The 13,585-nt window shown below is 46.5% G+C and overlaps 1 protein-coding gene across 2 annotated transcripts; it reads right to left on the bottom strand.

Annotated features, from left to right (window-relative positions):
• Positions 1-2,066: 2,066 nt before the first annotated feature.
• Positions 2,067-11,585, bottom strand: LOC117642422 (prostaglandin reductase 1-like). Of its 2 annotated transcripts, XM_034380640.1 has the most exons (9): positions 11,432-11,585; positions 10,341-10,386; positions 9,758-9,814; positions 7,707-7,892; positions 7,410-7,528; positions 6,620-6,774; positions 5,409-5,520; positions 4,927-5,045; positions 2,071-4,140 (listed from the first exon to the last, which is right to left on the bottom strand). In XM_034380640.1, the coding sequence occupies exons 1-9, from the start codon at positions 11,529-11,531 to the stop codon at positions 4,027-4,029; spliced, it is 1,008 nt and encodes a 335-aa protein (XP_034236531.1). In that variant the 5' UTR covers positions 11,532-11,585; the 3' UTR covers positions 2,071-4,026. The 2 variants fall into 2 exon arrangements, with proteins under 2 accessions (XP_034236532.1, XP_034236531.1); XM_034380641.1 differs by lacking the exon at positions 10,341-10,386 and having other exon boundaries at positions 2,067-4,140; positions 11,432-11,537.
• Between the last annotated feature and the right edge of the window lie 2,000 nt (positions 11,586-13,585).

The following is a 13,585-nucleotide window of genomic DNA, read 5'->3' as shown; positions in this document are numbered from 1 at the left end:
TCAGCACTACTCCTCCTGAACGGCTCGGCCGATCTGGCTGAGATTTTGCACACTTTTTGGGTATGTCCTTGGCTCGGCACACGCGAAATTTCACTATCCTAGCTCAACTGGTTCAGTTTTTATAGCCGAAAAACACCTAAGAAACGGCGAAAATCGAGTTTTCTGCCGGCAAATATCTTCTGCCTTGAAGAAAGGGGGGTCAGGGGGGCAGAGCCCCCCAGCCCCGGCAAGTTGAAAAGTAACAAGGGTCAAGATCGTGTTATCTGTGGATGAAGCAACTCTATCTGGAATGAAGGGGGGTCTGCGGGGCGGAGCCCCCCAGTATGCAACAATTTAGAAGTAACCGACGATGGGCAAGCCATGGCCTGCCGAAGGCAGGCTAGCGCCGCAGGCCAAGGTAGGTCCGCCAGGCGCGGATTGGAGGAACAGGCAGCGAGACATCGCGAAGCCTGTTACGACAAGACGCGGTCTGGCGTAAACCTACCTTGTTAGTGAAACTTCAACAGTCTGAGTACTTAGTAGTTGAGGTAATATTTACCGTACTGTTTTGATGCAATACTACAAAATGACAGGTTTGCCCCTAAAGGTATGCAACCCGTAACGCACCCCCTCCCCCTTTTTTAGTCGGCTCTAATTACGTCCCTGTTGGGGACCGTCCACTTATTACGTAACTCTTCTTTAGCTTAGCTGTCTTTCTTGCTCCTTTATGCCAGTGAGTGCAAGAGAGCATTGAAAACCCAAGCGTGGCCTAGACCGCACCACTGGTGTGGTCAAATGGGTGCCATTTCGACCGCATCAGTTGGTGTAGTCTAGACCACGTTTGGCCATGTTTGGTGTGGTCTAGACCACGTATTGGTGTAGTCTTTCCATGCAATGACCACACCAAACGCTCAAAACGTGATCTAGACCGCACCAACTGATGCGGTCATAATGGCACCCATTTCATCACACCAGTTGGTGTGTTCTGGCCGGTTCTGGCCGGGATCACGTTTGGTTTTTCAGTGAGAGATGAACCCTTTCTGGTGCAGGTGGGCGACGCGCTGGCGGTGTCGCGGCGCGGCGTGGCTCGGCGTGCGGCGCGCGGCCCGTGGCTGGAGGAGCCGCCCTCGCAGCGCCGCTACCGCCTCGGCCTCATGACCGCCGCGGGGGGCCGCGGGGCGCGGGTGCGGGGCCGCGGCATCGGCCCGCTGGACAGGCGCACCTGCGGCAACGGACTGCGGGCGTGGTTCAACTTCCTGCAGATCCTCATCAACGTCAAGCGCACCAAAGAGTGAACGGGCCGGTCGGGCAGCGGGCAAGGGTGCTGCTCTCCTCGCTTGAAGGGTTCATTCACGTGTTGCGTCATGTCGTCTGCCTCTCTGGCACAATCCTAAAATCCTGCTGAACTTTTTCTCCTCAATACGACCAAAAAGCTTAGAATTATGACAGCGCAGCGGAGGTTGTAATTTATAGTGCAGAGTTTGACCAGTTTCTTCGTATCACGTACCAGTTTCTCTGTATTCTGATTGATTCGTAAAGTAAATACTGAGAATCAGCCGAGTATTATGACTGCACGGCATTGCTCAGTAGGAGATTGGGACTGCAATCCGCAAGGGGCAACAAGGACAGAGGTATAAAGAAAAAACGTTACGGAATTCAAGTTTAGTTCGTAATTTATCGAACGTGCTAATCAAACAAAGTGATCGCACGTCTCGTACCAAATCTGTAAAGGGCCAACCGGGGAAGAACCGAACTCTTAAGAGGAGGGGGTAGAGGCGGAAGCTCCATTTTCAGACTGAATTCTAATGTTTTGAGACTTTGTAATACCAACACAAGTTTGTTCAAGGTATCGTTAACCAGTAGAGAGTACTGTGTATCAAATTGAGTGACGTTCCCCCGTTCCTGTTGTGTACGATTCTACCCGCCTTGGCCTTACTCGTGAACTTGTGACACTGGCGGCGCAAGTGCGGGGTCTCAACCCGTAAGGCCAAGAGTTGTTCATTTGTTATGCTTACACGGTCCTCCAAACGGGCTGCCCTCATCATAAACATAGGTGGAGTAAGATTGGTCACCCTGTCAAAAGAATAAGATAGTACGCATACATTGTATTAAAATTTATTGCCAAAGATTTTCCAAATTTCCGATTTGCTTTGTGAATTTTGCTGGAGCACCAGTTCCCAACTCTCGGCCGGACACTAAAATTCGAAGTAATAATTATCCCTTGTGTTCGCTTGCATACGAATTGGATTAGGAGTCAGGACAAAACGAACTCTGTACAATTGATGAACAAAGCGGTACGTGATATAAACTTGTTGAAGAATTGAGATATATCAAGTTTATTTTTATGAAATTCAAGAAAAACAAATAACTTTATCGTACACTTAGACTGTGGGCACAAGCTACCGGATAATGCTTTCTGTCAGCTTATATGGATCTAGAATTGACTGTTCAAATTGGGACAATACGCTGCCCAATTATCTCATCAGTGTACTCTTCACACTCTCCTGTGTTACACTGCAATTCAAAGGGTGAGACATCTCACCAATTTTCGGCGATACTAAATGTATCATCGAAAAAAAAGGTCGTACACGAATGTATCACCGAAAAAATGGTCGTACACGCATGTATCACCGAAAAAAAGGTCATACACAAATGTATCAACGAAAAAAAGGTGAGACGTCAGCGAGATTAGCCCTTGTCTTCCTGGGGAAGTATCACCCTTTTTCGGTGATACATTCGTGTACGACCTTTTTTTTCGGTGATACGTGCGTGTACGACCAGTTTTTCGGTTAAACATTTTAGTATCACCCTTTTTCGGTGGTGAGACAGTTATGTCTCACCCCTCAGGGAGCGAGATGTATCACTATTTGATTTTCAGTGTATCTGTTGGGTACATGAGAAGGAGGATGAAATGTGGGAAAAGACAGCATCATCAATGCATACGACGAAGCTTCAATGCGCTGTATTAACTTACTATTTCAAGATATCACGTCAATAGAAAACCAACGGCACACATCATAAGCTTGCAGCCATTGGCAAAGCAACTACTTTAAATCTCCATTTAGGTGTTGATATAACAAACATCAGGAAAAGAAATGATGACCTCCGTCGACTACACTCTGATCCCCAGCAACGATGGCACTGCACGGCAAAAACGGTATATGGTTTCCCCAGAAAGCCTAGGAGGTGATCTCAAGAGTGTTCCTGGGAAAACCAGGCACCGTTTTTGCCGTGGGCTAAGGCTTTCATCGTGTGATCTGTGGCTGCACAATCCGAAAGAGAACTCAGCAGTTCACCCTTCCGGAGATGCGCCATAAAACTGTTTCCTAGACTCTATTAGAGTCGCCCTACTCACACTTTGTGCGTTCGGTCCTGGCGTACTCTGGCGACAAACCAAACCATCAAAAGATGCGGCCCCATTTCAGTCGGCAAAAGAAGTACGATGAAGACAGGAATGGTTTCGTAGGTTGCACTAAGTGTATCCATTTAGTTAAGTAACCAGTGCCCCTAGTTTTATCGCGTTCTGTTAAGCAGAGCATATATCCTTCATCGTGAACGGGCGCCATAGAAATAATTGTGCCAGGTGCGCATCCAAGTGGAAGGGACAAATTCACTTTGTGCCTGTAAGCCTGTAAGCAACTTTTGCGACAACCACCAACGGTTGCTCCTCGAGTGCTCAACAGTCTCGAGTTTTCAGTGCTTTCACGCAATTTTGACAAGGAATGAAGTGTCATTATGACTAAAGGCCCGTCTCTATCTGTCACGTGGGTTATCTCAGCCCAGCGACATTCAAAGTGACCCTGGAGCCAAGCAGTATTTGCAGCAAGGCGGCGATGCCGTTGCCCTCCATTTGACCTTGAGCACAGCTTCGCCCTCCATTTGACCTTGAGCACAGCTTCGCCCTCCATTTGACCTTGAGCTTAGCCTCGCCTCATATGTGACCATGAGGTCAGTGTCTCACCCTCTACCTGAGCTTTGCCTTGTAGGTGACCCTGAGCACTGCTTTTTTGACATTGAGCATGGCCTTGCCCACTATTTCCTAGCCCTCTATTTGACCTTCAGCACAGCCTTGCCAGTGTTTCCTCCCTTCTGCACGTCCAGCAGTGCCTTGGGCAGGTTCTCGAAGCCCTCGTACACGTGCTCGTAACACTTGAGCTTTCCCTGCAAAACAGAGAATGAAGTTAGGACAAGTGGACAGCACTGTGTCGTCGAGGAAGCACATCAGCCTTGAAGATGCTGCCTAAGCAGCTACTAAACTTGGATCGTCATAACAATGCGACAAGTAATCTTTTCATGACATCTCATTCGATGTCCGACTGGCCAAATGAACGCTGGGTAGCGTGTACCTGCAAGTTCACTTTTGCTCTGATTTATGTGCATAAAGTAGGGAACTTCAGCAACAGTGCACTTGCAGTACACGCCACCTGGCGTGTCCAATTCGCAGGCAAGCATGCTCCATGCGTGAAGTGTGCATGTCAGGTTGGCTTCAGGTGCAGTGTACTTTCAGTTGTGCTTCAACCTGAGGCATGCTATGTACACACTCGCCTTTGTAGAGTATGTGAGGTGCAAACTATTCAGTATTAAGTACAACGAAGAAGTTTGTAATTTACAAAGTATTTTCTTTGAAAGCTAACGTACGCAAGCTACTTTTCCTCGTAAGGCGAAAAAAAGATTTGTAGGTTTTTCAGACTGCATTTGTCCTCTGCTTCATGGAACTGAACAGCAATGGGCTCACGTACCAAACCGAGGGTTTATCAGTTACTACTTGTTATGGGTTTTAAAAAAAATCATAGAAATAAAATTTGCGTTCCTTTGACAACTGCTTCTGGACCTCAACCTACACGGCACTGCGAACTCCTGTACTTGAACAAGTAGTACCTTTCTTGTCATGCTACGTTAAATAAACAAGTTTTAAGTTTTAATCTTTATGTGCTTTGTTGTTGTTACCTCCTTGATCCAACCGTATATCTGCTCGTACGCCTCTGGGAAACGCGATTCATATCGGCTCACAATCAGCCCTTCCATTTTCAATTGCTTGGCGATGAAGGACGTCTGCACTGCGGGAACTGCAATTGGAAAGAAGATTTCATCTCAGTGCGCTGTTATTGACGAATGTGCCGTCATATTCGTTAGAATGTGAATTTTGTCACGATCATCTGAATACAATGTCACGTTCGTTTGAACGAGAATCAACTTTCAAATGATTGTGGCATCACTTTCAAACGAACGTGACAAAATTCACATTGTAACGAATATGACGTCACATTCGTTGAATGAGAACGTAGGGAGCCGCGATATGGCGCAACGGGATGTTGCCGGAATAATGAGTACGATATTGAATTTCCAAAGCACTTGGGATAAAATTGAGTTTTGACGCTAGATCTGTCTACCCGTATTAAGTTCTGATCAGATAATCTATGCTTTCTCACCGAGAGGCTGGTTCATGAGGTCAGAGTCGTAAGACGAAATAGCTCCGACGACTGCGATGCGGCCGAAAGTGTTCATTTGCGTGAGAACAAGGCTGCTGAAGGCCCCCCCAACCTGCAAAAAAGTCAACCTAAAACTACCAACCAGTCAAGTGGTGAACAATTACGTAACTTCACTCTAAATGTATTACTATGAAATTTGACCTATGTCATTCGTATGTTACAGTGAATTCGGCGCAAGCATAATACGAAGCAATATTCCTTCGTAATACGCATCTTTTTAACTTTTTCCAAGTAACATACAAAGAAAAACGTTCGGAATACGAAGAAAAGCCACCATCGTATTATGCTTGCACCATTTCCTTCGTATTATGGGAAATTAATTCTTCGAAACACATTCGGAGTGTTGAACAGTGAGCTCTGCTTTGGTTGTGTATTTCGCAGTATGTAATCGGCTACGTACTCCCTTTCATCCAACCAAAACATTCTAAAATATTTCCATAGTATAAAATTTGACATTTTGATTACGAAACTGAGAGCAAGGGGGTATGCACTTGCTGAAGAGTTGGGTCACTCTTTGATGGCACGCGTAATAGTATTAGCTAAAATTCTCTAATTTTTAACCGATTTGGGGGTGTTTTTAAATAGCAAAATTCCGATTATTTTGAGGCGTAATAGAGCGTAACAATCGAGTCACACGTTTTGAACGTGCGTACACTATCAGCACGTTACTGACTTTTTGATCATTTTGTCAGTACTTATGCAAGTAATTTGTGCAACCACGAATTAATTCGTACTTTTCATTTCTAACAGAACTACATAGGAATTTATAAATAGGGCACTGTCAATTCGTTTTTGTAATTAACTTTACGAAAGAAATTATCCTTGCTTAGACGAATACGTACTTAATGAGAGAAAAAGTCAATAACGTGCTGAGAGTGTACCTCCTCGACTGAGAGTTTAGCCTTGCTAGCGCCTCTCGGAGAGACCAGAACCTACTGACTCGTGATATAGTTCATCAGATTGGTCTCGTCATGGGCCCGATTGTAACGGCGTTTCCTAAATAAACATTTTTTTTTAAATAAATCCGACAATCACTGCAGCTACTGCCAAATTTACTGCATAGTTCCTGCTGCAGAGGGCTAGCAACAGAGCAGCATGTAGGAAAATCAGTGAAGTGAAACTTGAAACACCTGCAATTTAAATCGTCCTACATTATCGAAGTAGCAGTCCACGCCGTTGGGTGCAGACTCCTTGAGAGCATCCACCACGTTGCAAGTCTTGTAATTGTATGCAAAGTCAAATTGGAGTTCTTCCGTGAGCCACTTCACTTTGTCGTTGGACCCAGCAAAGCCAATGACGCGCAGACCTGGAACCGCAATTGTAATTAATGGAAAGAAAGGTGGTTTGTTCAGAGGAAGGAGCACCCTTATAAATTTTTCATGAATAGTTGTTGGTGGTAGTGACTTAAGAAGCGAAGTGCCACTTCCATCATGTTTCTAATGTTCTTTAAGGAAGTTGCCTTTCCATTCCAATGATTTCGAGATTGCACTCAGAATTCGAACGCTACGAGCGTTTGAAGCAGTTTTCATTGCACCCACTATTAAGTAAACAATGCTTCTGCATCGCACATGAAGTGCAATGCCCTCGCATGCACTAGCAACGGGCGATTTCAGGACGCATCGCAAGTAAGGGGTCGTATGTATACTCACGAAATAGGCTACTGTGAGCCCCCTCCTCTCCATCTGGTGACCTGGATAACCTAACCTTCACACGTATTTAAGATAGGCGTGTGGACTTAAACACCCCCCCCGGTAAATAGGACACGTTGTTTATACACGACCCGTAGAGTGCAATGCACTCGGCAGTGCACATCCAGTGCGATGTCTCAATGCATTACACCATGCGTGCCATGTTAATAACGTCGGGGATCACAGTGTGTCGATCGGAGTCTTGTGAGTGAAGAACGTGAGTGGCCACTCATGTTTATCTTCGAGAGCCTACCTTTCAACTTGGCAATCTGTCCCACTATCGTGCCCACTCCACCGGCCGCCGCATTCACCACCAGTGTCTCGCCTTCCTTGGGTTTGCAGACGTCTAGAAGGCCGAAGTAGGCGGTGGCTCTAGACAGAAGGAAAACATATCTCAATGTTGTGCAACACTCGTGAAATGAAGGGTCTGGGCGTGTGCCTGCCTGGAGCCGCCCATAGTGCAGATATTGGTTCACGTCATGGGCCATCGTCGCTCCAAGACCAAAATAAACCGCACACGCTAGCTGGAGTACTTTCCTGGCAGACTTACCCGATCAAGCCGAGAGCAGTGAGAGAATAGGACAAAGGCACGTCGGTGTACCGCACTCTTTCAAGCTTCGCGTCATGCATGGTGTCCTTGAAAGTGGACGGGTTCAGTACACTGTGGGTGGCCCAGCCCAGCGGCCCAGAAACGTATTCTCCGACCTTGTAGTTCTCGTCCTTGGACTGCACCACCCTGACAACAATGGTTACCTTCTTCAATCTATGATTTCAGGATGCCCAACAACCCTGATACGTTTATCGGAAGCGCTGTTTCCGCACTGGTTTTCTGATTCAGAAGAAAATAAATTTCGAACAACAGTGCATTGTGAAGGAAGAATGGAAACTGTCGCGTACAATACGATTGCCCGCATTACCCACCACTTTCATGTGTCCGATTTGACCAAGCTCGGTAACATAAAACATTTTTCAACGTTTCAATGATTTCTTCAGTATTTTAGACAAGCAACACCACGGGTCAGTTGGTAAATATTAGTACAACAGCAATTCACCTCCCAGAAGAAAAAAAAGCAGAAGCACAGATACACTCTTACTTCAGAAACGTGATATCACGTTGAAACGATTGTGACAAAATTTCACATTCTTCCGAGCATTGTGTCACATAGGGCACGAGCAATATGCGAAATACCGTGGAACGAATGCATGGTAAATCGGGTCGATCGAGTGCCAGCAGAAGATATTTAGGCGGTACAGTCGCAGAGTTCGTTTCAGAAATTATTCTTGAGTACCTATCAGGTCCTCTGGGCGAAGGTAAAGAACTTTCTGACTTACCACAAAGTTGGTCTTATTCGAGGACCACAGTGGTGACACTGAGAATGAATGGGTCACCACTATCACCCTTTAAATGGGTGATGCAACTTCGTTGCCTAATTTTGGGTGACGAAAAATTCATCACCCGAAATTTGGTAACAGGCGTTATGTCACCCAATTTAGGGTAACGTCGTCGGCGAAGCCGTGAGGTCCCCAATGACGTCCTTCCGGCGCCACCACGATGACCGGAGGCCCCAAAGCCACATGGCGGTCATCGTGGTGGCCCCGGAAGAACGTTATCGGGGACCTCACGGCTTCGCCGACGACGTTACCCAAATTTGGGCGACGGTTTTATGACTGCCCAAAATTTGGTCACCGCTGGATCGTCACCCAAATTTGAGCGACGATGCGTGCGTCACCCATTGAAAGGGCGATGGTGGTGACTCTTTCATTCTCAGTGGATGCTTTTGTTTGAAATTTGTAACGTCGGCTGCTCTGGCCCTCGAGTGCTGGGAACGTTCCTTTTCCCGGCAGTGACCTAACGGTACACTATGGCTCGCGCCCTATTCGTTTGGATACGAATCAGCTATAAAATAGCTCACGGAAAAAATTACTTAGCTAACTTAGCTAATATTCAGTAGCTAGACAGATTTAGCTGCACCGCTAAAAGTTTTATCGTTGCAGCTAATATTTAGCGGTCGCACTAATTTTATTTAGCTGCTCTGCAAAGCATTTTAGCAAAGCAGTTTGCAGTTTAGCCGAGTAGACTTAGCCATCCTGCTAAATTTCGTTAGCTTCCGAGGTGGCTAAGCGGCGAGGATAGTCTTAAGGTAGAAGGCCCGACGTCGAGGAGATGGCGTGATGGCGTAGTAGTAACGTGCGCGCCTCTCAACCGGCGAACTCGGGTTCGAGTCCGGCACATATCCATCGAACAATAACAAAATTAGTCACAAGGCTTAGATGTCAGTTGATTGGGGCAGATGACCCGACCAGATAAATTTTGTGAATCTCTAGTGCTAACATGGCTTAGCTGCACAGCTAATTCGGTCCAGCTAATAAATTTAGCTGTACAGCGAAGGAATTACTTATCTCTCAGAAAGCGAATGTTTTTAGCTGTACAGCTAACTTTTACCTGTGCAGCTAATTATTTTTTTCCGTGCTTATTCACAAACGAAAGTGACACTATACTTGCTCAAAGCGACGTGACATTTGGTCACATTCGTTCCAACGTGATGTCACGTTCCTGGAATGAGAGTCGTTAGTTTGTATTAAACAATTAGGACAACTTACTTTGCCACTTGCAGGCCCAACATCTTGGCTCCGGAGGGCATAAACACCATGTAGGCACTGCGCAGATTTCATATAGCTTCAGACAAAACACTTCAATGGCTGCGGTTGCTTCAATTTCTTTTCATCTCATGGACGACCTAGTACACACTGGGCCGTCCCATGAATGATACAATTGGAACCACATCGGTCGATGATAGAATTTTGTGTTCGCCAGGTGATGCAAATAGTATCACTAAATGATGAAATTTGGTGCGACGGAATCGAGCATACACCATGCACTGAAAATCCTAGTGCACTTGGATGTCACCATATCACATGTGAGACAGTCTCTCGCTCTCTAGTGCGAACCCATTTCTTTGTCTCACGCCGGGTGTTCCCTGTGGTTCAAAGCCACAGGACCCACGCTTATGAGAGACAAACGGTGTCTCACCTTTGCAAGCGTGGAACAAAAGTGGCTCACGCTCGTAAGCATGAGACATAGTGCTTCGCACTAAATGGTGTGAGTCTGATTCACACTAGTTTGGCTTCGCAGTGCGGAGAGGAGATAATTCTAATACGCGAGAAGTGCTAGAAGCATATTTACCTCACGTAAGGGCACACGCTGATGTACTCGGCCTCCACGAGGATTTCTGGAAAAGCAATTATCAGTCACGCCAAGGAAGCTCGACATGATTTACATAGACCGTATGTAACCCCCCCCCCCCCCACACACACACACACACTTCCTCGAAAATGAAATCGTCTTTCACCGTTCAACGTCTGGTTTCTTGCACGCAACATGCGCAACACTATCAAGTAAAGACATAAATGTGCTTTACAAGCGCGTGAATGTAACCTGGGGACCTCGCCTAGGTTCACTGTGGCGTCTTCGTCGAGAACGCGCAGCAGCCCCCACTCCTCTCCGCTGGTGCACCCTGAGGCTCCGGCAAGCGTCAGCTGAGCTAAACCATCCACTGACGGCGCTCACCCCGAGTTGCATAGTTGACGCCTCTCTCACTCCAAGTCTCTTTAATTTATCCCACTCATGCATTATGTCTAAAAATGTTTCAGTAACGGCCATTGTTATTTACACTGCAAATTGGATGGAAAGACTTCGCGTCAGAATATGGCGGGCCCAAAAGCCTCGCTAAGTTTTGGTCAGACCTGAAAATCTCGCCAAAATTTGGACAGAGTCTCGCCACAAAACGGTCAAACACACAAGTGTCTGACCGCCACCTAAAGGCCGCAATGCGCCGGACGGTTACGGCCTTAAGGCCGTGGGCAGACACAAAAGTCTCGCCATTTTGAGGTGAGACTTTTGTCTCTGACCGTTTTGTGGCGAGACTTTTTTGTCTACGACTTCCGGCTTATTGTAAGCGACATTTTCGTCATAAATTCATAGGATATAACGGCAAACAACTCGCAGAGTATTGCAAGGCAACTCAACCTTTACGATGAGCACAGCACTTGACACGAGGGGTGAATCACTTGTGTACTCAGTGTACTCACAAGTTTAAGAAGGACGAAATTCACAAGTTTTTCGACCGATTTGGCGTTGAGTGCCGTTTTAAACGCTAAGTAAAGCCTTAAAACGTTTACAAATGTGAAATTTATGAGTGACGCAAGGTGTACTCACGCGTACTCATGTTTACACTAGAACGCTGGGTGATTTACCCCTCGACTTGACAGCCCTACCTCCATCTTTAAGTGGCGGCAAGACCTCCGTGTCGATGTGGAAATGTTCGAGCTGGGGATCGCCTGCGCCGGGCTTGTTGATGTAGATGACTTTGGCCATGATGAGGCAGACTGTGCCGGGTCAGCATTCTCTCGGCTTTTAAACGCAACTTCATCGGAGATACGTTTATCTCCCGATTGCACCGCGTGACGGGGCCACTGATACAAAAGCCGAACAAAGGTTACTTGCATTGACTTGAAATTTCGGTTGTATTTCCCTGATAAATAGGAAATGCTCAACAAAACATGGTCCCGTGCCGTACGGGACGGCCCCACAGTGTTCCCGGGGTGACACCCCGTCGCGTACGGGCTGCACAAATTACTTTACAGGTTTTTCTGCGCGCCAATGCACGAAATTACACTGTAAAAAAAGTGCATACAGTGGTGTAGGAAAATTTCTATACATGTATAGGAATTACTCAAATTCCGATACATGTATATGAATATTCCGATTTGTATAGGTTTTTTGCTATTCGGGCTGAAAATGTACAGGAATATTCCTGTACATGTATCGGAATTTGAGTAATTCCTATGCATGTATAGGAATTTTGCAGCCCTGTATAGGAATATGGCCAACTGAAAAAAAGGAATTTGCTATCAACCTCATGACCAGCGATTCATATTATTGTATTTTGTCTCAACACTCGTAATCAGTGCGATTATTTGTTAAAAACGTACACAATTCACAAAAGCTGCTTGTTTGCCCACTGTCCGGATTATCCGCTAGATGGCGCTAGTGTCGTTTCGACGGACTTACTTCTCGGTGCACGCTGCGGCTAGGAATTTGGTTAGGTCAGGGGGCTCGCGACCCATCACGTTGTAAGAAAGTTGAGGACCTTTCAACTCTTACATCATTTTTACTGAGGTGATAGTACTTTCACCTTGGGTGTCCTTTTGGTAAAGTCGAACTTTGCTAATTTGGAAGACCGTGATGAAGGATCAGAAGTGATCCATGCTCGACGATCTATTACGGCGTAAAGTTCGGCCGTTGTATTAAATATCTGACAGTTCATCCGGTTCAGCCGTCTAATTTGGATATTGTGGTGGAAATCCCATACATGCATTGCAGTTACGCCATTCCGATGTACAGGAAAATTCCTATACAACGGATGGGAGAACGCCTATACACGTAATAGTTATAATCCCGTACTGACGTATAGGAAAATTACCATACGAGTGCATGGTAAAATTCCTATACGTGTATATGTAAAAAGCTTAATATACATGTATAGGAATTTGACTAAAAAAAATGTTTACAGTGTAAACATGCACTTCGTAACGCACGAATTTGTGCGCGACAATGCACGATTTTCTGAATACCGTGAAAGCGGGTAATATGGACCACCCGTGGGTAATGTGGACCACCCTATAGGGGGTGTACTCTTCTATGTGATCGGTGATGCCGCCTACCTGCAGGAAAACTGTGTCAGTCACTAGCAGCCAAACTTGGAAGTTTCTTGGCTCGAACCGATAATTTAGGAGAATTCCAGGGGTGGTCCACTTTACCCACTGGTGGTCCATATTACCCGCATTTACGGTACTTGCGCACGAAATCGTGCTTTGTCGCGCACAAATTCGTGCGTTACGAAGCGAAATTTCGTGCAAGAGCGCGCAGAAAATCCTCCATAGTATTTAAGTGTGTGGGGATGATGATGATGACGGCTCCAGGCACGTCGCGGGGCGTTCCGCCTGCAGTGTGGGGGCCAAAAGCGTCTATGTGTTGGTAAGGTTAGGATGAGAGATGACTTCAGGAAGTACCCCCGAACAGGGCGAAAGGTTTGTTTCGGCGGTACCGACAGCCCAGGAACGGTTAGGGGACCACAAATCGGCGCGGCGCAGGTCCCCTTCCGAGCGCGCCCGAAGTCCCCCTCGCCGAGCGCGGCCCGAAGGCAAGCCCGAAGGTCCCCGTGGGTATTCCGAGGATGGGGATAACCCCGGACCCTCGGGGGGCTTAGTCACTCAAGTAGAGTTGTCGAGCGGCTCCCCACCAGATGTCACCGTGGCTCCGGGGTTCCACTTCTGCCCACGGCCTCTAGTATTGGTGGTTCAAACACTGGCCTGTTTTTAATTTTTCGGTTTCACCCATCCTTTTTAGTTATGTTCAAATTTTAGGTT

Source organism: Thrips palmi, unplaced genomic scaffold (assembly GCF_012932325.1).
Source record: "Thrips palmi isolate BJ-2018 unplaced genomic scaffold, TpBJ-2018v1 HiC_scaffold_16, whole genome shotgun sequence".
In the NCBI taxonomy this organism is placed as follows: domain Eukaryota; kingdom Metazoa; phylum Arthropoda; class Insecta; order Thysanoptera; family Thripidae; genus Thrips; species Thrips palmi.
This window is presented reverse-complemented; position numbering and strand designations above follow the sequence as displayed.

Coding starts and splice junctions, on each gene's coding strand:
- LOC117642422 (XM_034380640.1), bottom strand. CDS start 11,531: ATGGCCAAAGTCATCTACATCAACAAGCCCGGCGCAGGCGATCCCCAG. Junction 10,387..11,431: donor GCCGCCACTTAAAGATGGAG/GTAGGGCTGTCA, acceptor TTGCTTTTCCAG/AAATCCTCGTGGAGGCCGAG. Junction 7,529..7,706: donor ACTGCTCTCGGCTTGATCGG/GTAAGTCTGCCA, acceptor CCTTCTGTCTAG/AGCCACCGCCTACTTCGGCC.